The 24453-nt window shown below is 37.4% G+C and overlaps 3 protein-coding genes across 7 annotated transcripts in view; 2 read left to right on the top strand and 1 right to left on the bottom strand.

Annotated features, from left to right (window-relative positions):
* The first annotated feature begins 4522 nt into the window (after positions 1-4522).
* LOC105939604 (interferon-inducible GTPase 5) lies at positions 4523-6714 on the top strand. The gene is made up of 3 exons (XM_021308273.2): positions 4523-4558; positions 4756-5315; positions 6016-6714. Exons 2-3 carry the CDS (start codon positions 4787-4789, stop codon positions 6648-6650), a joined length of 1164 nt encoding a protein of 387 aa, XP_021163948.2. The 5' UTR covers positions 4523-4558; positions 4756-4786; the 3' UTR covers positions 6651-6714.
* Positions 6715-12963: 6249 nt separating this feature from the next.
* Positions 12964-14797, top strand: LOC105939606 (interferon-inducible GTPase 5). The gene is given in 3 exon segments (XM_012881838.3): positions 12964-13635; positions 13637-13673; positions 13807-14797. Coding segments are annotated over 3 exon segments (1164 nt in total). The 5' UTR covers positions 12964-13125; the 3' UTR covers positions 14424-14797.
* A 2372-nt stretch (positions 14798-17169) lies between these two features.
* Positions 17170-24453, bottom strand: part of daam2 (dishevelled associated activator of morphogenesis 2) — a 128721-nt gene continuing 121437 nt past the window's right edge. For 4 of the 5 annotated variants that reach the window (XM_036132856.1, XM_036132854.1, XM_036132855.1 and 1 more), the window contains 2 exons: positions 20900-21070; positions 20606-20818 (listed from right to left, as the gene is read on the bottom strand). In XM_036132856.1, the coding sequence (XP_035988749.1) occupies positions 20606-20818; positions 20900-21070 (384 nt within the window). Of the gene's footprint in view, positions 20819-20899; positions 21071-24453 lie in introns of all 5 variants that reach the window. The other variant, XM_012881858.3, reaches the window with a different exon arrangement.

The raw sequence follows: 24453 nt of genomic DNA on the forward strand, positions 1-24453 counted from the left end.
ATGCACGGGTACAGTACTATTGACATTTCAACTTGTTGCCGGAGGGGGCAGACACCTGCAAAAATCTTTGAACCTTTATTCTGCAATTTAGGAATAGCAAAAAGTGAACATCTCTGAAAGTGTTTACTTTTGTTGATTACAAGTAAGATGTTGACAGTACAACCATTAAACTACTAGTTTTTCTACAATGTATACTTTGAAATAATTTGAATAGCACAATAATTTGAATTCAGAATGAATGTGCATTAAAAATTAAATAACAAATAATGACCTTGATTACTAATTCAGTCAAATTGATTAAATTGACAATATCGATATCTTGTGAAGTTATTAAAAAAAATCTATTGGACAAGATATAGATTTAGATGCATCAGATGGATTCTAACAAAAAAAAATTTTTTTTTAATTGTTCACATTCCTTTGTCTCACCTGTTGCATTTTACGAATTAAATAAATTAGCACACCATCAGTTGTTGATCTGTTGTTTTAACTCAATATGCAGTCTGTGTATGCAATTCTAAGATGTTTACCTTTTATCAACAGACACGGTATACCAAAAACCAAAAGTATACATTGTTTTTTTCTTTTCTTATAAACTATGTTTACATACATCTCACCAGAAAAGAAAAGAAGAAAATTCAGATACTGCATAAAATCCATTTGCGAATATTTTAGCTGAGAAAATATTAGTAAAACAATAAAATTCAATGCAGTCTATTTTTAAAGAGCTTATTCACGCAAAATACATTAAAACAACTTGGAAGGTAAATAGGTCCAAATAAGATACAGAAATACATAATCAAAGTGATCCAAAACAAACCAAGTATGTAAACAGATTATTGAACCGTTCATGAATGTTTTGTTTACCGTTAGCCATTCTGACATTTCTTGTTTTTTTGTTTTCCTGCTGTATACATTAGAGGAGGAAAATTGGTTTTAATGGCCTAAAATTATACATTCACTGTGAGAAATGGATTTAAACAAATGATTAACAGTTTATTTAGATTTTTCTAAAGCTGAATATACTAAAAAAAAACACGCAGTCTTTAAAAATCTTGAGAAGGAAATTTACACATTGTCCAGTTGTATGATGTAGATATGCTGTTGTGTTAAGTTTAGAAAACAGCTTTAAGTATTTGTGAATGGTTGTAAGCAATTCTAAAAAAAGAATGGCTTGTCTACCAAAACTTTGGTGGAAAATAAAAATAAACTCACCATAAAACACCTACAAAAAAAGTGTTTATTGTAAAATTATCAAGCTTAAACCATGTGGTGCCGCTGTGTCATAGCAGCAGCCAGAGTGACGGTTTACTCACAAACATTTGATTAAATTTACGTATGAATCACGTGTGGAAAACATTGTGAATACATTTTACATCACTGATGCAAAATATTTGCATTGGTAAAGGAAATGATGAGGATGGGAAAGTGGAACTGCATAAGTGTTTGAAAAGCTGAATATCAACATTTATTTGATTTTGTGAGTGCAGTTTTCAGTTTGTGGCTTTGCTTCAGTTTTATCTGTTCTAAGACCAGGAAGAGGTGAGTCTAAGCAAACTCTCTTATATAAATCAATCTCCATTATTTTCTGAGGTTTGTCTAACCTAATACACTTAAATGTAAAGTTTGGGTTAGTTTGCCGCTTTGTAGTGTATAGGTGTGGGTATATGTTTTATCACAAGAATAGGTTATTTTCATTATTTATTAATTTAAACATATTAATGTACCAGGACAATTTACACTGAGTTCATATTTAGCTGTTGTTGGCGTCTCAGCTAAAGTTGTGTAAAGACCTTAAAGAAATTAATAATTTCATCTTAAATAGCGGTTTAATTTTCTAACAAAGAAAATACATGCCAGAATTCATACATTTTTAGTGGATACAGACCTGAAAAGTATTTTTTTTTTTACTTTGCTTTCATGTGATTGAGATACTTTTTCTTAACTATAAAGTAATATACTTACATCCCACAATTAGCCAAACTGAATTGTCTTTACAAGAATAAAAAATGTAAATGAACACCTTCTATGGAGCCCCTAAACGGATACCAAAGGGCAAAAAAAATGTATTATCCTCACCAGATACTTCTTTGGCTGCCATCAGTAAAAGAGTAACAATCTCTGTGCTCATGGAAAATAATCTAATGTGCATGAGACGCAAAAAAATATCTGGTGAGCACAACAATGTTTTTTTCCTTTAATGTCACTTTTGGGGCTTCATAGTTACTATTTATGATGAAATGCAATATGCTTTTTGCACAGACTAACTTTAGCGAGCAACTATTTTCAACCCACATCCAGTCAATTAAAGTGAACCAAGTATATGCTGAAATTACAAAAGAAGTGAATTATATAATTTTCATGTTTAATTTTTATAGCTGTCTTCATACAAACTGAGGTGTCAACAGTATTCTTGTTTATTACTCAAATTCTACTTTGCCAGGAATGCTTGTATGAGGAATTTGACTCTGGATGGTACAATGCTCTAGCCTCGTGAGACCATCCTGATCTCGCGAGCTTTCAAGGTTTCACTCGCAGATCAGTCTGGCTACTTTCCGTTAAAGGAAATTTGGAGACGTTCACCAAACGAACGTCCAATCAGCGTTGGCTTTGAGGCGGGTTGAGGTGTGACGCAACGAGAAGCGCGACAGTTCAGTCTAAAGAACATGGCGGCTTCAGCCGATGAAACTAGCGTTAGCGTGGCTATCGAGCAAGTTTTATCGGAATTACAGAGTATTTCTTTGCTGAGCTAACGAGCCTTTACCTGCAGCAGCAAGAGTAGCTTGGCTTGTGGTTGTGTTTTCGCTCTGAACCTTATTTTATTTTTTATTTTTTTTCTACTGTTACTTTTAGTAATGTCAGTTTTGGTCCTCCATACTGTGTACCAGCCTTTAGTTTCGGTGCCATTGCGGGGTTGAACATCGGACTGTAACTCATATACATCATTGGTGGCAAGATTGGAGTGAAGTTGAGAGGGAACGCTTTTTTTTCAGTTACTTTAAATCTTAATCTATTTAATTTTTTATTGCTTCATTCAAAAGTTCCCAAACAAGAAATGGAGAAAGTTTTAGAACTGACATCAGGAACTGAAGCTGAAGACAAATAAACCAGAAACAACCACTGGTGGCTATGGTAGCTTGGTTCATTGAAACCAATCTAACTAGAACCCAGTTTTAAGATACAGAACCTGTGGGATCAGCTAATTGATGTTCTCCTTTACAACACTATTATTAGCAAAACATACTATAATAATGTATTTCCTCACATATTTAATTTTATTTACGTATCCATCCATCCACCCATCGTCTTCCGCTTATCCGGGGTCGGGTCGCGGGGGTAGCAGCTTCAGTAGGGAGGCCCAGATGTCCCTCTCCCTGGCCACTTGGGCCAGCTCCTCCGGGGGAATCCCAAGGCACTCCCAGGCCAGCAGAGAGACATAGTCCCTCCAGCGTGTAGATGAGGGTAGGAACGTAGATCGACCGGTAAATCGAGAGCTTTGCCTTTTGGCTCAGCTCTCTCTTCACCACAACGGATCGGTACAGCGCCCGCTTCACAGCAGACGCCGCACCAATCCGCCTGTCCATCTCCCGCTCCATCTTCCCCTCATTCGTGAACAAGACCCCAAGATACTTACAAATACATGATAAAATCATATTCTTCAACCACTCATACAGCACCATTTTTATTTCATTATTCTGGTCAGTATGGTGGTGTTTGGAAAACTTAATATTTATTGAGGGGGTAAATATTTACAGAAAAAATTAAGAACCAACGGTCTAAAGTGAAGTAAAAGTAAAGCGACTAATAATAAAATGCCATGTATAGGATTACTGTATTTGCACAATAATGTGAAGCGGTTTGGGGCTTGGTGGGTTGAGCCTGATTAGTGAATCTTATAAGGGGATAAAAAGCCTTCTCTTGGTTCTCTCAGTTCTGATTTCAGAACTGTGACATCATCCAGATTGATTTCAGGGGGCAAAAAGGACAGTCGCTGTAAGGGGTGCTTAATTATTTTAATTCCTCTTTCTGTGTGGGGTTGTAGTGCAAAGATTGCAGCTCCTTACAATGGCCAACTTCAGCCTACAGCTTTCCTGAACCATGAAGTGTTGCTCACGGTGAGGATGCTCGGCACAGTAGCATTATAGGACATTTTTATAATCACATCAGTGGCTTTACAATCTTCACAGCTTTCCCAGGTTTTAAAAAAAAGCCTCAGCCTCCTGATCGTTCTAATATCATTTTAACCAAAATTCCCTTTGAAACAAATGAGAAAAATGTATTGCTGTAAAGTTAAAATGGTTAGCTGAATGTTAGTTAATTTTATTTCTCCAGATCACTATCACAGAAACAAAAAGGACTGCTCCACTTCTTATTTTTCTTAGGTCATCCCTCTAAGAGGTTTTAGTTTATTGTGTTTTTAGATTGCAACACAATAGAAGCCTCAGTCTGACAAGAGCTTTAAATTCAGCTAAGTTCCTCTGCTTTACATTTAAATTTTCAGGTGTAATTCAGGACTGTGCTGCTTTCCTCAGTTTTCAAGTTTGTAGAGAACAACAAAGTGAGTACTTACTTTACACACAATTCTGTTTAATGTCTCCAATTTTGAAATGAAACAATCCAGTGAGAAACCACCTTTTAAGATGTTTATATATCTCACAAAGATATTCTAAATCAACCAGATTATCTATTCAGGGGTTAGATTTTGCAATTTGATTAATAAAGCAGTGTTTTAAGTAACTTTTTTTTTCCATTAAGGGTCAACAAGGAAGGTGGCCTAGATTCAGAAATGGATCAACAACTCAGAGCTCAGATGAACCGTGACCCTATTGCTGCAGCAGGAATGATCAATCAATATTTAGCATGGATAGATGATATTCAACTAAATATAGGCATCACAGGAAAATCTGGCACTGGCAAAACATCGTTTGTTAATGCCTTTAGAGGGATGAAGAACAATGATCAGGGAGCTGCACTTGTTGGTGTTAATGAAACCACCAAAACGGTTAACTCATACCCCCATCCAAAGTACGCCAATGTCATCTTATGGGATCTTCCTGGAATTGGAACAAATAAGTGGAAAGCAGAAACATATGTAAAGGATACTGGATTTGAGAAATTTGACTTCTTCGTCATCATCTCAGACACTCACTTTCAGGAAAATGACATCAAACTTGCTAAGGAGATCCAGAAAATTGGGAAAAGATTCTACTTTGTGCATTCAAAGATCGACCAAACCTTAAAGAATGAGGAAGAAAATGACAGAAATTTCAATGCAGAAAGAACTTTGGCTCTAACCAGAAGAAGATGCATTCGAGGTGAATATAATTTATATCCCAGATCAAAATAATAAAGTTACTTATTTTCATTGTAAAATAAAAAAAATAAAAAATTATGAAGTGAAATCGTGTTTATGTAGGAGAACTCTGATTTTTAGGGATATTACAGCTAAGAGGGATATAATGATATTACATTCATTACATTATTTACATTCATTACATCCATACATTTATAAGACACTTTTAGACACTTTGTTTTAGAAGGCAAAGAACATTGAAATTAAATGCATAAAGACTAGGATGTGCATCATGTATTTAAAACGGAACAAAGCAAAATGTCAGGGGAACAAGTGCAAAGGAAGAGGGATTTCTTCATATGAGGGTGTAATTAGGAAATGCACACATCACAAATTATTGCAGCAAAAAGTGCAACATCTTCACATTATTAGGAAGAAATTGACCTATGGAATGTATTTTAACCTTATTCAGATTTTAACATGACACCTTTTTACAATAAGATCATCTCATAGGCCTCTAAAACAATCACGTTAAATACTGTAGGTCCAGCCAAGTACAATTCAATTCAGTTTAAAATCTAATTGAAGATTCAAAAGTAATTTTAAATAATTTTTTGTTTATTTTGATAATGAAACTGACTTACTTTAAAGATTTTTATAGCTGTGGTGAGAGGTAATCTCTGTTTTATACTAATTAACATTATATCTTGTCTAAAACTCAGGTCTTCAGGAACAGGGATTTGAGCAACCACAGGTCTTCCTGCTGTCCAACTTTGAGCCCTGGCATCATGATTTCCCTAAATTACACGAGAACTTTACAAGAGAAGTATATCCTCTCAAGGAGTATCATCTGTTGTGTACCATGGCAGCCATACACCAGGAGGTTATAAATGAGAGGAAGAAGGCCTTCAAATCTGGAATAAAGTATTATGGTGCTGCGTCTGCATTTGGAGCAGCTGTGCCAATTCCAGGGCTTTCAGTGGCTCTTGATCTTGGCATGATTGTTAAAGCAGTTACCGGATATGTGACTGGTTTTGATCTTGATGCTGCATCACTGCATAGACTGGCTAACAGCACAGGAGTACCATATGATGATCTCAGGTTTACTATCCAGTCAGTTCTTGGTCAGGGAGAAATAACTAAAGATATTATCTTGAAGCTCCTGACTCAACTCGGAAGCACATCTGTGTTATTAGCGACAGAGGAATCGACCAGATTCATTCCAGTATTAGGAATCCCGATAGCGGCGGGCCTGTCCTTTACAGTAACCTACAGAGCTCTGAATTTCTTTCTTGATGAGCTTGCTAAGGAGGCACAGAAGGTTTACAAAAGAGCTCTGGGGTTAAACATAGCCTGATGGCCAGGGCAAATGTAATTTAATGAGAGATTTAAAGCATTTATATTAAACTGCATTTGACTGTCTTAAAATTAGTATACATATTTTATAAAGCCATTATCTATAGCTGTATATTTTGATCCATCCATCCACTTTCAATTCAATTCAATTCAATTTTATTTATATAGCGCCAATTCATGAAACATGTCATCTCAAGGCACTTTCCAAAATCAAATTCAATCAGATTATACAGATTAGGTCAGATTATACAGATTGGTCAAAATAAAAGATGAAATGACGACAAGCTATGCAAATTGGAGAATAGTAGAACTCAGTAGAGTGACCCACTTATCCCTGTTGGGGTTGCGAGGTGTGCTGGTGCCTTATATTCTGATCCCTTTCTTTTATATATAAAATTTTATTTTGTCACAACTCTCGTGTTAAACTCTGGAGTCAAATACTACATTGGAGATAATTATCCATGTTGTTATTAAATATGTTGATTGTCAGAATAGTCTTTTTGTGTGTTTAGTCAGGGAGGACTTAGTAACTAAGGAATGATAAATGCAGAGGTGAATTTCTCCATTGTGAGATCAATAAAGTATAAATTATTATACTGAAAATTATAAAGAGACACCATATTTCAGCTGTTTTAATACATTTACATTGACATATTCATTTCAAAATATTACTTTCTTTTAGAGCCCTGTGTAGTCAAGCCTTAGCCTAAATCTCAGTAGCCTCGTGAGACCATCCTGATCTCGCGAGCTTTCAAGGTTTCACTCGCAGATCAGTCTGGCTACTCTCCGTTAAAGAAAATTTGGAGCCGTTCACCAAACGAACGTCCAATCAGCGTTGGCTTTGAGGCGGGTTGAGGTGTGAGGCAACGAGAAGCGACAGTTCAGTCTAAAGAACATGGCGGCTTCAGCCGATGAAACTAGCGTTAGCGTGGCTATCGAGCAAGTTTTATCGGAATTACAGAGTATTTCTTTGCTGAGCTAACGAGCCTTTACCTGCAGCAGCAAGAGTAGTTTGGCTTGTGGTTGTGTTTTCGTCATCGCTCGTAATAGAGCGACGAGGAATCTGATTGGTTTATTTGGCCCGTCTATCACCAACATAGGCCAATCAGCTAACCAGTATTTTCGGCCCTTCCCAAAATTACTTCAACGGAAGGTTTCCAGATGGATATGCGGAGCAAATCTATCTGGCGGAGTCAGGTAAAAATCTCAGTGCCCGTGTTCACAAAGAATCCTGACTAAAAGTAGCTCTTAGTGACGCCATTTTTGAAGAAATCTCTGAATTTCCAGACTCTAAGATTTTCTTAGAATTTTACCTTAATAAGATTAAAGTTATTCACAAGGCACCATTGGCCTTAAGAAAGCTCCTAAAGTAAAAAAAATGTTAAGGAGTGGTGAGGAGAACTTTTAGTGAGAGCTTAAACAGGGAAAATGGAGGACATAGATAAAGCTTATTGGCTGATCCACCACCTACAACAGAAGAAATGAACACATAAACTTCTATAACAATACTACAATTATTAATATGTAGATAAGATACGCTTTATCATCCCCATAGGGGGAAATTCATTAGTTTCAGTGGCTGGATGGGTTTAAGGTGTAGCTCTATTAACATAATTGTATTGAGGGTAAATAGATAATAGGAAACAAATTCAATAATCCTTAATAAAAAGTGGAGAAATGTACAAATAATGTAGTAAAGAGGATTTGTCATATTATTTACAGAAATGCTTTCAATAATAAATGTTTTAGAAGAACAGTCGCAAAAAAATATATACATAAATACACAGTCTACACAAGATTAAAAAAGTATTTTCTGTATAGTACATGATAATGTCAATAGTTTAAATGGTCCAACTCCTCTCTGGCTTTTGATTGCTGCACCCTTACCAGACTGGTGCATAAAAGCATCAAAATTGGCAGAGAAGAAGACGCAATGTGCCTCAAAGTCTGCCCTTTTTGTACTGTGACCCAGGGTCCAATTTACCTTTCAACACTCCTCTTTTCTCTTCTTCATTTCTTCATTTTATGTTGGTCGTTTTATGTAAATACAAACGCCTTACACAAGCAGGCGATCACAGTAAAATTCTGACAGGGAGAGCACCTTGATATTTAAATAGATGAAGTAGTACAAAGACCAATATGAGGAGTAAACATAATAATCAAATCAATACAATGATGATAATTTAAATAAAGTGTCTTGACTTTATTTAAATGCTGCACAGTGGCTGCACAGTGGCGCAGTGGGTAGCGCTGTTGCCTTGCAGCAAGAAGGTCCTGGGTTCAAGTACACCCCTGGGTCTTTCTGCATAGAGTTTGCATGTTCTCCCTGTGCATGCGTGGGTTCTCTCCAATTTTGCTTTGTTTCATCATCATCACAGATTTCCTAATCCAGTCTAATCTGTTAATTTCTCTCCTTTGACCAATAGGAGGGAATTTGAGTGTTTTCTTTTCCTTGTACTCTCACCCAATCACAGCTCTTAAAAGACAGCGTCACACCTATCAGGCTCAACCACACCTCCTCACTAAGATAAACATTTCTGTCGTCTTCTTATTTCACAGTCACTCTCAGCAGCGATCTGAATCGCTCTTTAGCTCATACTCCTTGGTAGGAAATGTATAGGCTAAGATAGGAGCTCTCTGAGAGGACTCTGAGGATCTTTGTGAATACGGCCACTGATCTTTTAGAACTAGACACCTGTTCTCTCAGTCTAAAATCTTCTGGTCAAAGGTTCCTAATGTCTATACATTGTGAGCTTTATAACCAAAGTCATATTCCTTGATTGCGCACAATCATGGCTGAATAAAGACAATTCTGATTGTAAATCCTTTAGAGCAGGGGCCTCCATCTTTTTTCTGTCTTGATCTGTTGAATATTTTTTAGAAGGAGCTAAGACTCATTTATACAGACTGGCTTTTGGCAAGTTTTAGGCTTTGAGATTTTTCAACATTATACATATGCTATTTTATCTCTACTTTCATGCTTCTTTGTTTATGATCAGCATTTTTATTTCAGGCCTGCTTTTATTGTAAAGTTCTTGTAAAATCACTTATTTCCTAAAAAGATGGCAACTCATTTGCTTTGATTTATCCATAAACTGAAAACTCTTGGATTGAAAGATGCCATTTGTAAATGGATTTTTACTTTTTTAACTTGTAGACCTCAAAGGGTTAAGGTTAACGACTGCTTCTCTGATGAACTTACTGTAAACACTGGTTTGTCACAGGGTTGTATTTTGATCCCATTGTTGTACACCTTGTACACCTATGATTGTGTTGCATCAAACCCTAACAACTTGATGATAAAGTACGCAGATAATAAACCCATCAGTTGGTCTGATTTCCTCATATGACGACTCTGGTTACAGAACTAAAGGGGAAAATGTAATGCTTTGGAATAAGGAAAATAACTTGGTTATGAACACTTCTAAAATCTTTGAATTGGCTTTTGATTTTGGGAAAAAGCAATCCCATTTACCTCCTTCTATAAATGGTATGGAGGTGCAAATTGTTGCACATTTCTTGGATTTTTTATTTTTTTTTTTTTTTTTTTTTTTGTCAAATGACCTCAACTGGGATTTGAATGCTAGTGCCACTGTTTTTTCTTTCCGCATAAATTGAAAGATTTTACCAGTAACCAGCAGATTTGGTTATATTTCTACCACTGTGCAATAGAAAGCATTCTTTCAAATAATATCACATAATGTCATATCACGATAAAGCTGGTGATTTACAACCCTCATGTTTACATGACTCAGTTTTATTCTGATCAGCCCTTTATTCTGAAAACCATTGCACATATCCACTGTATGTTCTAACATGATATCACTAAAAGGGTGGTTCAGTTTAATTTCTAAGTTTAATTTCGAAGTGGGGTTCTGTTTGGGTATGAGTAGCAAGTACCTTACCAGTAGTAGATAACTCTTCTGTTGCCTTTTCTATAAAATATATCAGTTTTTTAGTGTAGGAACTTCTTCAATTGTCAGTAAACCAACTAGCTTATCAAAATCTGATCATTCTCAAAAGGCTATAAAGTTAAATAATCTGAAGATGTAATTGGGAATTTCTGCGACGTCATCAGCAAACAGGATTATATCGTAAGCAACCGAACCTTTGATCATTTTTTCTGAAAACATTTTTATAGCTTTAGTAGCACATGGAGGCTCATCCTCCTCTGGGCATTACATGTCAGATGCATTCCATGTCTGACTTGAGCCTGTTTGCTCTTGAGATGTGTTGCTATAATAAATTCAATCATGAAGGGAGGAGAAAAGATTTCTGATGAGTTTTCTGTTTAATATTTAGTGAGATATTATATTTAGTAAGAATACATGAGGACAATGTAAAAGTTATTACTTGTTATTGTTCAACACTATCACATCTATGTATATAACTCACAGATGACTACTAGTTACTAGTTGGCAAACTAACGATATTAACTTAAATTAAAGTCCAAAATATACTAAACAGGTATAAACTATTCCAACCATGTAGAAGACAAACATCTAACTGTAATCAACACATTTCTTGTTGACTGGATGGCTATGTTGTTGGTTGAATTCAGAGGTATGAGCAATAATTCTAACAGGAAAATCTTGGCAAAGCAAGAAAAAAAAAATTGAACGCAGTTTGAAACCTGTCCTGCAATTTGACAAACTGCTCCTAACTTCACTTTGCTGTTAGTTTTGCTTTTATCTGGAATTTTTGTTGTTGTTTTATCACAACAAGGACTCCAAAAGGCAATGGGAGGCTAGATATTTACTTGCCATGACCTCATAGGCTGATGTGACTGCAAAGCATCACACTGTATTACACCACAAAATATGCCCAATATATATGCTAATTTTTCCCCTGCTTACAATACAAAAGTACATAAAGGAAAGTTCATGCAAAATAAACTATTTCATTTATCTTGAATGATCCTCAGAGGTTTCATGTTCCATTTGTAGACTTTATTAATATACGTTCATTCATGCATTTTCTTGCTCAGAGACCACAGCTAGTATTTTACACCAATTAACCCAGCAGTCTTTGGATTGTGGGAGGAAGCCAGAGTATCCAGAGAAAACCAGCACATGCATGGGTAGATAATGCATAAAGACAGAAGGTTGGGTTTCAAACCCAGGACCTTCTTGCTGCAATAGAAGAGTTGCCCTTTAACAAAAAAAGTGAAATGTAAGCCCTCATTCCGAGGAAACAAAAAGCCAGTGGTTAAACTTTTTTCTTCCCTTCTGTTTAATCTGGATATACCAAATAAAAAAATTATCACTCAGATGACGCCTGTGATATCTGATGCTTTCCCCTACGGGTGGCTAAACAGCTAGATTAGAAACTACTCCCATCATCGGTGTGTTTGTAACAAGACACAGAGGAAAATGAATAGTTGAAAAAAGAAGGAAGCAGTAAAATCAGAATTCAGATTGCATCCCTTGATGAAGAGGTTAAATACAGCTCATGTCTTTAATGTTACGTCTCTCATTTCTCCTGCAGAAATGTTAATACAGTTCAGTTAAAACATAATTAATGAATAATTAATCTCAAAGGGAAATCAACAGTTTCTTATACGAGGAGTTGTTATAGGTGCTGATGGATGCAGGCGGGGAGGTTCTTTAAGTCAATTTAACCCTTTATAGGACTTTATAGTGATATTATTTCATCAGAATATATGCTGTGAGTAATATTGTTCTTTCATCAAAGACTCAGAAACATTTGTCTTTGCCTCATTTGAAAAATGTGGCTTATTGTTTTGGGACCATTGCTAATTCTTTACTAAAATTGTCAGGCTCCTCCTCTTTATGTTTTTAAGGTGACCTCCTTCAGCAGTTTCACATTGTGTACAGGTGTGTACAGGATGTTATTCTAGCAGTTTAATATTCCTGTAAGAGAATCTTTTCAACTGTTCAAGCATGAAATGATTACTAGGATAAACATCTTCAATGATCTTCAGTGAAAAACTAAAATTAGTACCACATTTTTATATTTATTTTTATTTTATTCCAAAAATTAAACAAACTGAAAAATATAGATACATCCATACTGCTATCTGGACACATGTCTCTTACCAACTTTCATGTTGTTAAATCAATTTCTTTTTCTGGCTTAACACTTCTGTATTTTTAAATCTCTTTTAAAAAAACATATAATTTCTCTTTGTCTATCAATACTTGGTCAGGATGTTGGTTTTATATTGATCTTATGTTGTTTTGTGTTCATATGTTTTATTAAATTACGTTCTGATTTTAATTGCTTCTGTTGGTATATTTTGCTTTTATCTGTCCACCAATTTCACCTCTGGGTTCAGGTGCTTTAGAGTTGGATTGGACTGGATTGGATAATTTTGCCCATGATGACGTATGTAAACATTTTATTGGCTGTTTGACTTTTAGTGTCTGACTGAGTTAGAAGTCATGACTTTAGTTTACACAATATACTAATTTAGTGGTTTTAAAATCATTTTTGTCTTTCCTCTAAGGTTCAACATGGAGGGTCCACTTGATCATCAAGAAAATGAACGAATCAGAGAAATGCTGGAAACTGACCCTGTTGCTGCCATAAAAAGAATAAATTTAGTGCAGACTGATGATATTCGACTAAACATTGCCATTACAGGAGAACCTGGCACTGGTAAATCTACATTTGTTAACGGTTTTAGAGGGATAAATAACAATGATGAGGGAGCTGCACCTACTGGTTGTGGAGGACCCACCACAAGTCCTACATCATACCTTCATCCAGACTACCCACATGTCATCTTATGGGATCTTCCTGGTATTGGTTCAACCATGTGGCCAGCAGATCAATATGTGGAGCGTGTTGAATTAAAGAAGTTTGACTTCTTCATCATCATCTCAGCTAATCGGTTCAGAGAAAATGATGTGAAACTGGCTGAGGAGATTCAGAAGATGGGGAAGAAGTTCTACTTTGTTCGCTCAAAGATCAACCACAATTTAAGAGATGAGGAACAAAGTCGGAGGGATTTTACAGAAGAAAGAGACTCTGGCAGCAATCATTGAGGACTGCTTTAAAGGTGACAGAACTGCTTACAAATGAAATGCATCAGAATTTTACAGCTTTTACTGGCAGTGTAAACTTCTATCAAGAAGTTCTCTCGTGTCATGAATCATTTGTCATCTTTAAATATTTTGTCCTTTCTCTAACAGGACTGCAGAAGGTGGGAACCGAGTCTCCACAGGTTTTCCTTCTGTCCAGCCCTGGTCTCAGCCAGCATGGTTTGAATCAATTAAAGAGAACATTTGAGAGAGAACTTCCTGAACTGAAGAGGAAAGCTCTGCGTTTGTCCATGAGTGACCTTTACCTGCAGGTTTTAGACAATAAGAAACAACGCTTTCAGGCCGAAATAAAGTATTATTCCATTTTCTCTGCAGCTGTACCCATTCCACTGCTTTCGGCATTTGTTGATCTGTGGTTGATATATTCAGCATTCCAAAAATATGTTGTTGGATTTAGACTTAATGCTCGGTCACTAGAAGAAATGGCTGCAGTCACAAGAGTACCATGTGAGGATGTCAGGATTACCAGCACACTGTTAAAACCTTTAATCACATATGCTGTCTTGAAGGTTTTGACCCAGGTTGCAGACAGATCAATGGCATCAGTAGCATTGATGAAAGGCTACAGCTTCATTTCATTGTTTAGAAGACCAGTTGTTTTTGCCCTGTCCTTTACAACAACCTACATAGCTCTACGTTTGACCATCAGTGCACTTGCTGAGAAAGCACACAGGTTTAAAAGGATTCTGGTTTTGAGCACAATGTGATAATGCTGAAGAGATGGCACATTTAAAGCAGCTCCAATTGTGGCTGCAAAAAATAAAGATAAGATAAAAGCTGAATTTGTTTTTGGCTTGTTTTGGCCTCCTATCAGATTCTATTTGCTTGAATAAACGTTAGTCTATAAGACAGTTGTCCTAGACTGAGATACTGTCTGTAAATACTGGCCTCTAGTGGCACGTTTAGTGAATTGAAATTTCTTGACAAACCGCCTGCTAAATCAACTTTAAAGATGGCAACTCATAATTCTTACTTATGGAAGGCAAAACATCCATGCGCAATTTAAATTGATTGTATTGTTTATTCACAGAGATATGGATAAACTTCTCAGTATGATGTGAGCAAAACTCATTGTCTGATGATACTGAAATAGTTGTTTGCATAAAACCTTTTGTTATGCAGCTTTCCAGATAAATATGGACCTCCTCAGGGTGTACCCTCCTCTCACCTGTTTGAGATTTTCTCACCTAATGCCGAGTTTTGGAGTGACCAGGATGGACAGCGTTAGAATTTAGTAGATCAGAGGAACAGGCACGTTTGGAGAGGACAAAGGCTGTGCTGAAAAATGTTCTCACTGTATGAGCAGTTAGATTGTAGGTAAAATGAAAATGATCTGTACCAATTAGCTTGTCGGAGAGATATGGCTGGGAAGGGTGTACAGCAGATTAGGGTGATAAAATATAAAAGGGAATGTGTTCATGAAGGAACAGACTGTGTTGAGAAGGTGAAAAGAGCTAAAAATTAGAGGAACAGGATAGATGGAGAAGAGATGGCGAATCAGGACGCAAGGGGGGCTTCCTTATGATGAAAAATGAAATATCAGTTAGTCCAGATGTCATACATCTGTAGAGGAATGGAGATATCCAGATGAGAGTTTAGTGGTACTTTTAACCAGCTTGTGTAACAGAGTCCTGGATAGTTAGAAGATGCTGGATGGTTGGAGGGAGAGCATGTTGATATGAGGGAGAAGTAAAAAATTGTAACTAGAGAGGGATAAAGATGACTGGGAATGAGTGATAAAAGAGAGGCTAAGACAAGAGGTACAGATCAGTGAGAAGCTGTTTGGTTTCCTGCCCAGAATGTCCCCCACAAATGCAATTATTGCCCAACAGTCAGAAATTGCTGTTGAGGGACACAGATTGGCTCAAGGCAGGTATAGGGTTTATACCAAGGATCAGATCTGGAACCCTAGGAGCAGTTTTGAGACATCAATTCAATATTCCAAAAGGAAAACATGGTCCTGTTTATGAATTATTAAGATGGGAAGTTTGTATCAAATAATGAATGTGAGATAAAAGTAAATAAAATCATTTTTATCAAAAGCCTGAAAAGTATTGACTCCACTGAACCTTTTCACATTTTGTCATGTTGTCGCTATAGCTTGTGGTTGTTAACTTAGAAATACCACCAAAATATATTTACATGTCTACTTTTGTGTACATGTATTTCCATACAAATCTGGCTGTTCCGTGAAGGTCTCAAGGGTCATTCTTTCCTTCGAAGGTCATTCCCACCCTGCACAAGAAGACTAATCCAGGAAAGTGGTGTAAACAAGCATTTGAATGGATAGTGGAGTGGAAGAAAAAGGCGAGACAGAAAAAGGTCCACAAACAGCAAGATATCCAAGCAAAACGCTGGAATCAGTGCATCAAGAGTCCCCGTGCCCAGACAAATCCTATTCATGGCATACAAATCTCACATCCCTTGTGCAACTCCTGAGCCACAGACATCAGAAGCATCTTACTGAAAAGTAAAGTTTGCATTTCCTGTGAAAGCAAGATCCCAGAGTCTGGAGGAAGAGCGGAGAGGCACAGAATCCACGTTCCCTGATGTACAGTTTGATGTTTCCACAATCAGAGATGATTTGGGCTGTCACATCACCTGCTGCTGTTGGTCCTATGAGGTCCACAGTCAAAAATCTATATAATCTAGCAAGTTGTAACAGGAGTGTCAAGAAGAAGGCCACTGTCAAAGCTATGTGACAATGTTTACCACAACCCATGCAGGGAACACAGCAAAGCTGTGGAAGAAGTTCTGCTTAGACGGGACCGAAATGGATATTTTTGGCCTACATGCAAAATGCTGTGTGTAGGAAAACTGTGTAATGCACATCCTCCTGAAAAAAAAAAAAAAAAAAAAAAGCAGGGACTTAAGAAGCTGGTCAGAGTTCAAGGGAAGATGTCTGGAGCTAAATCCAGGAAGAAAACCTGTTAGAGGGTACCAAACACTTTCTGGGGGTAGAGGTTCCCTTCCAGCAGGACAACACGTAACATACAGTCTGAACTAAAAAGGAATAGTAAAATATACAAATGGGTGTTGGCTGTATAGTAAATCATTTTGTTTAGTTTGATATCTTACCTTAAGCAACGGAAATTATCTCAGATAAGTTACACCCCTTGGTTGCAACCGGACAACTGACCCAAACATCTGAAAATCTGCTTGAAGATTAAAGAGTTTGTTGCTGTGAAAGTTTCGGCTATGAAAAGCCCACACAGAACAGAAGAAATCTTAACATTTTTATCAAAATATGATGGGTAACATAGAATAACAGTTTTTAACAAACTGCAGTTGCAGAGACAGTTTTCAGGAACATCTGTTTATTTTAACCCTACAAAAGACATGGGGTGAGAAAAAAAAAATACAAAACAAAAATTAAGTTGTAGAAATAAAAAAAAAAAAGGGTTGATTCTTGTACACGTCTCAGAACCATCTATCAAACACGGACCACAGGTCAATTATTCATATTTTTAATATAACATTTTGCTGTAATGCTGTGTGTACATACAAAATATACCAAACTAAATAAGGCAAATAAATAGAGGTACAATGTACAGGAACAATGGAACATTCCTCAATGTTTTCATCTTTTGTTAATCTTATCTCAAACATCAACAAAGGTGTACAAAATGCTTTTCTTTTTTTTCCAACTGTACATCTTTCAGTGGAGGATTTTTTTGTGTGTGTTTATTTCCAACTGTATAAAAGTACGGACTTCTCACAATTATACAAACTTAAAGAATGGGTGCAACTTTTCTCAGGCAGTACAGACTGTGGTGTAACAGGTGGGTTGCATTTTGCAAGCAACGTTCTTTTTAAAAGATCAAGAAATCAAACTTTGTGCAACCATCCGTAGGCATGCAGATCGGCGCCATGTGCATGTAATGACAGATACGACGGTGACAGAACCCACCCAAAACCCCTAAAAAGTTCTCTTTTTTTAATTGATTTTTCCACATCCCATTCCTGCCACTCTGACTGTCTCACTTTCCAGTCTTTCCTCTACACACCTTTCTTTTAGCAACCCTTATTTGCCGCACCACTATTGTCCTCAGAGGGAGCCGAGCCCTCCAAACTGGTTCTGCAAATGGAAATGTCCCATCATCCTCATCATCATCATTATAAAAAGTGCATTGAACAAGCTACTAATTTCTTTCCTCGGATTTCCATCTTTACACTTCAAAAACAGCCAGTCAATGGCCAAAATAAACATCCAAACATGTAACAACACAAACATGTATTAATACTGACAACTTCTCAAATATCCCTCGGTGAATTTTATGCACTACAGTATGGGATAAAGCTCTGAATGAAGAGTTCAGAGTGGTCTGCTGAAGTCTCTCGTACTGACAAACTGGGAGAGGACAGCGGGCAAAGATAAAAAAAAAAAAAAGGAGAAGAGCTCAAAAATACATCAAGATGCTGGTTTAAGAAGAGTTGAGTCCTCTTTTTGATTTTAAAGTGTCTAAATAATTTGGTTTAAGGGTTAATCTCTACAGATCGCACCTCCTTACGGGGTCTCAACTTCACACCAGGTTCTCTTTAGTCTGAATATAAATATATGGTGAGGTGTCACAGTGAAAAAAAAAAACAAAAAAAAAATTAATATGGATAAATTAAAGCTATGGGGTGTTATCTACATATTATACAATCAGTCACAGATAAAACAAATTTGTTTTGTGGCGATTGTTAAGTACCTGGAGCTTGGGCAGAAATGCAAAGACATTGCACCATGTTTCACCACAAGATGGCGCCAGTCACCATGAACCCACTTTCAGTTCATGGGCTTGGGAAACGTTTCTGCAAAGTCACAAGCACTAAAAGACAGAGGAATGATTGGTGTTGGGGAAAAAACAAAAAAACAGGATTTGAGGCACTTAAAGGTCGACATTTACAAACAATTAGCAGATAAGATGTGAGAATATTGTTCAGACGGACATGTCTCAGTTTAGTCTAGTTTTGTAGTTCATCACGAGGGATATGCGACTGCTCTTGGACTCAATAACATGAACACAATGCAAACAGGTGGATTGGGCTTATTTTAACGGTTACTATGGAAACAGCTTCTTCAGTTCTCCTGCAAACTGAATCGGCATTTCTTTTGCAATGTCTTTAGCTTTTCAAGCAAGGAGCAGTCTTTGACACCTCTAAAACTTTAGATCCAACAAAACAAGGAACTTTTATGATTTCTCAAGTGGTTTATCTCTGTCAAGGTGTTTAGTTCTGAAGATTTTATTTATTAACCTTATAAGCCTCAAGAGTGACAACCTTCCTTGCATCCAACTCCTACAGGTCTTTAAGAGATAGATCAGCATATCGCAATCAATTCAGCCCCGAACATCATTTCTGCTTCTGAAGTTTTGGAAATGCATATGCAAATAAAATAAAATAATAAAAATAAACGAAAATTGGACAATCTTAGGAAAACAAATAATACTAGCTTCTACGGTTTGTTTTGGCAACCAGCTGCCCACAATAAGCAAGTAGGGAAGCTCTGGGTCCACTTTGTGTCCAGTCAATTTACACTGTTTCTCACTGCCCTGATGTACCCTAATATTACAAGAACAAGAACAAACAGTCTCCTTAAAAAGGTGAGGTTTGACATTGGCGTATGAAATTAAAACATAAACAGATTGGTGATTCAGTGATGAAACTGATGAAGTATACAACAGCACAGTCAGATCTGAGCCTTTGTGGCTACAAGCAGTGACACTATTGTAAACTTATTAAAGAGTGACTCTTTTGGGTCAAATTTGTTTATGGCATTCCTTCATCAGCTTTCGTTGGCTAGTGTTTGCATTGGAGCGCTCGTCATAAAAAGCCACAGTGCAAACAAGACAGGAAGGAGTGAAAAAGGACAAGCAGTTACCTCTTATTCGTCAAGCGTAACATGTTTAAGAAATTCACTTCAACAACAACGTGAACCTGCAACACCAACAAAGAATGCATTGTGTGTACAAAATCCCAAAAGGCTGAAACATAAAAAAAAAAAAAAAAATCTTCTACATCTTTGCAATTAGCTTGTCTGCATCTAAATATAAATATATATTGACGCCTAATTGCAGAATATTTAGAGTTAATACATTTACATTGGTGTTTCCTCTCTGCTTTGGCACTGCTTGATGCCAGAAAGATTTGGAAACCATTTACAGATGTAGCCGAGGCTTATTTCTTGTGGCACAATCATTGTTTTAGTTTTTTTTTCCTGGAAAATGTGTGGTCGGGATCTTCTTGGGGATGCAGTGTGCTGTCAGAGGCCACATGTAAGGATCTTTTGTCATATAGCAACAGATTTCTTGACTCCATACTCATTGTTGTAGCATCGGAGCACAGATCCATGTTGTTGTTGTGAAATCTTTTGTTTTTTTTTTAGGGAAAAAGCACCATGACTGTCAAAGTAATGGCTTTCACAGCCCCCCCCCTCCCCCCATCATCTCTCTCTGTTTTTATCTAACCTGTCAAGCTTCACAAGTTTCCTTTTGGCATCTATGTACAACATGACCGTCTAATCCCAGAGTTCTGATCCCGACAACCAAACTTCAGCACCAAAGAGCTCTCAGAGGAACAGAGAAGGTTTCTGAGGAAGAGCAGGAGTGATCAACGAGGAGAACCTGAAGCACAGTGTTAAATGGATAGTCAGATGACGTGGGACAACGTGTCACAGTGGTCTGTCCATCCTTCCGTCCCAACTGCGGAGGCAGCTTTAAAACGACAATCAGAGGGGAGTGTTGCGCTCTTGGAGGCAGCATAGCTGTCCATGCATGTCTCTAGACGTCCGGTCCAACGTCTGCTCCATGACTGTTCAAAGATCTGGGCTAAAGTCGATCTATGCCATGGCAGATTTCGGATCTCGAAAGTTTTTTGCTTTTAAACCTACTTCCTTTTCCCAACCTTAGTAGTTCACCTTAGTGACCGACCTCTCCCGGCCGCCTCCTTCTACTAGCTGGTTGACGGAGCGCTTCCGGTTTCGCTTGAATTTGTTCAGGTCCTTGTCGAAGACCTCGCCGGAGCGTAACGCAGAGACGAGGTCGTCAAACTCTCCGCCGACCTCCTCCGTGGCCCCGCCCTTCTTCGCCCGCCGCTCACGCTCCCTCTGCTCCTTCAGCTGGAGAGAGATTAAAGAAACGGTTGTTGTAGAAGAGAAGAGAAGAGTGAAGCCAGCCGTAGTTTCTCAGGAGTATCTCACCATGGCCTCCATCCGTGCCCTCCGCTCTTCCTCCTCCTTGCGCCTCTGCATGTTCTCCAGGTCCTGCCGAGCTTCGCTAAACGACTGCAAGAAGGTGTCGAAGATCCCGAAGAACTCGTCGGGCTGCATCCTCCCTTCGTCCTCCCCAAAGTGCTTCAGAGATTTGGTGAACTGCAAAGAGAGATTTTAGATTCTGACATAAAAAAATAAAAGGATGCAGAAACCGAATCTTCTGAACTGAACCAGATTTTCCAGGAACAACCAACTGGCCGTGCATAAGCATGCCCTTAAAAACTAAACTCTGGTGGTGTGTGTGAAATTAATTTTCTTAAGAGCTGCAGGAACACACACAGCGTAGCGGGGCTGCTTGATTTGACCACCGTATGTCCACACGGTCCTGTTCAAGCTGTTCAGTGTTCGGCGCCAGGACGTTGTTGCCTGCAGCCAAACGTTCCTACACTGTCGGCTCTGTTCTGCAGTACACACACATCATAACCCCAAAAAAGAGAAAGATTCATTTTTAGATCCCAAAAAAGGAAATGTTAACACCTATGAAATGTCATAATCATTCTAATAACGTATGTCCAACTACAACAAATAACGTGCCTTTATGAGTTCTATTTAATTTTGTTTCTTAAAAGAGGAATTTTATGAAAACACTTTACCTTCTCTAGTTAACTGTTCATTAGGGCTACGGGGGGTGAACGGAAATTATTGGGACAAACTATTTTACATCAGCGTTTCCACATTTTGCTGTTATGGGGCTGGGTGCCATATGCCTTTTAATCGGGTTTAGTTTCTGTCTGTTCCCCCATCATGCAGAACTGATGGGTGGATTGAGATGGTGGTCCTTCTGGAAGGTTCTTTTTTCTCAACAGAACAAGGCTGGAGCTCTGAGGGATCGACCATAGGGCTTTTGGTCGCCTCCTTACTAAAGCACTTTCCCATTGATCTCTTAGTTTAGATGGCCAGCAAGCTCTAAGAGTGCCCTGTTGGTTCCGAACTTCTAACATTTACGGAAGATGGATGCCACTCTGCTCACTTCAGGGCAGTCCCAGTGAGTGTACAATGTTTTCTGCACCTTTACCAAGATTGGTGCCTTAATACAATCCCGTCTTGGAGGTCTAAACTGGTCCTTTGACTTCAAGCTTGGTGGGACCTTATGTAGACAGGAGAGTGCCTTTCCAAATCCTGTCCAACCAACTGCATTTACAAAAAGTGGACTCCAATTATGATGAAACATGGATGATGATTGTAAACAGGATTCATCTGAGCTTTTCTTTTTTAGCTCCATGGCAAAGGTTGTGAAATTTTGTTTTTTGTCTTAATATACCTGCACAAATAGAAAAAAAAAACTTGACTAATTACCAGTTTACTGAGGATGTACAAAAGCAAGTGAGATTGCTTTAGTTACTGCTTGAGTTATTTTCCCCAGAACATAAGGATAGACGTGTACAACAATTACTGCTAGTTGCACACATGTTTTACCTTTGGCTGCACTCTTTATTACAAGGATCTTTGAAAAAAATATTAAATGACAAGAAATCCCAAAACGGATTTTTTTAATTTTAATTACATTTTTCTTCCCCCGACCCCTTTGCTTTAGTTAATCCCACAACCCCCCACAGCTTAATGGCATGTGATTACTAGCAGGTTTACATACTGACAGAGGGTTGGTTGTGTAATCAGCTTCTTATGACAACACAAGAAGCAATTTCTTTTTGTCTGTGATCCTCTTAAGTGTTATCGTTTTATTGTTATGCGCTTAGGTCTCCTTATTTGGATGTTTTAAAGATAAGATAAGATATGCTTTATTGATCTCACATTGGAGAAATTAAAGTGCTTTATAAATCATTGAATGAATCAACACAGAACATAAATGGATCCCACAGCAGACAAAGACCCTGATGAAGATCAGGCTTGATACTATCATACTAATAAGTATTGGTTTGATTTGAATTGCCACATAAAATAAAAGGTATTTGAAATATTTCTCACCTACTCTGTCTACTCTAAAAAGGATTTAGGTCACTTTTATTGCCAATTGCTCCTTTCACAACATGGAGCTTCTCTGAATATATGAATAGATAAAATACATACAGATGTTAAATCTTAATATATACCATTTATAAAAAGACTTCCTGAATCAAAACAGTTGGAGGAAACTTTGTGACTCAATCTACACAGTAAAATTAATCAGGTTGGAAAGTAAAGAGACACATCACGACTTTTCCATCTATATGTGGGTGTCGAGTGACAGAACATCATGAAGTCCCTCTCGCTCTCAGTCTAGTTTTCTGTATGTGGCCTCAGTGCTGTTATAAAAACCCAAGTTGCTCTTTTCTGAGGAAGCAACACTATCCTGTCATTATGGGCCTGGTGTCCATGACAACAACCCCACCATCATCCCTCCCCTCTGCTTTTAATTACGCATCTGGTCAAAAGTGTTTCCTCTGGTCCCCCCCCTCGGGGTCTGAACTAAATGGGTAAACAAAAACAGTCAATGAAGAAAGGAATACGACTTTCACTGCATCAGACAAAACAAAAACAGAGCGAAGCAGCGTCCTCCTCCTCTGACGGTAGCTTAGCACTTCTCCACTCACATTAAGGACTAACGCACGTTTCTGAGTAGGCTCAAAAATACAAACGGAAAAACCTGATTTAGATAATAAAATGCATGAAAAATACTGTTCATGTTGGAGGTAACATTGGTAAAATGCTGGAAAACTGTATAGAAACATGACCTGCTTCATAAAAGTTCAGCTAAACCCAAGTTCTGTTGAACTTCTTTATAAGTTCAGTTGAAAGTTAAACTTTCCCTTGTCCTTTTAGGCAAAAGTTTAGCTTTAGCTCCAAGTAAGAAATCTGTCCATAATTTTAAAAGCTAAACTTTTAGATGTATGCCATGCACATTGATAGTTAGCAGCAGGACAGGCTTTCATTAATTTGCAAGTTCCATATTTATGAAATCATGTGTTAAGCTAAGAATAATTAAAATAATTGTTTTCACCATATAAATGTTTGTACGTTATTTAAAAAAAAAAAAAAAAAAAAATCTTGGCTTTTTTTGGAACAAATAGCATAACACAGTCATGCTAGCTGGCATTTAGGTGAATTACCATGATTCATCTCTAGCACAGAGTTCTAAGAGAAAACAACACAGATTTAGACCATCGGAATTAGGATGTGGTTTGATGGGAACAAATTGCTCATTAGCTACAAATAATTTGAAGAAACTGCTGTCAACAGACCAACATTTCCTTCTATGATTACTTAAAGCACTTTGAACCGTCTTGTTACTTGCTTTATAATTAAACTTGCAGTGCCTTGCCTTAAAGGACTTGAAGAAACTACTTCTTGAACTCTGAATTTTTATAACTTCAGACTATACAACACTTAATTAGGTTTGCATTAGTGTCCAAACTTGGATATGGGTCTCATATCTAACTAGCAGACGAAGAGTCACCTTAATTTGAAATGGTAACATAGGATTTTTTTTTAGTAAAGTAAAAATGTTTTTAAAACCTCCAAGTAATTCCATGACTTTTGTGACA

This window comes from Fundulus heteroclitus, unplaced genomic scaffold (genome assembly GCF_011125445.2).
Source record: "Fundulus heteroclitus isolate FHET01 unplaced genomic scaffold, MU-UCD_Fhet_4.1 scaffold_55, whole genome shotgun sequence".
Classification (NCBI taxonomy): Eukaryota; Metazoa; Chordata; class Actinopteri; order Cyprinodontiformes; family Fundulidae; genus Fundulus; species Fundulus heteroclitus.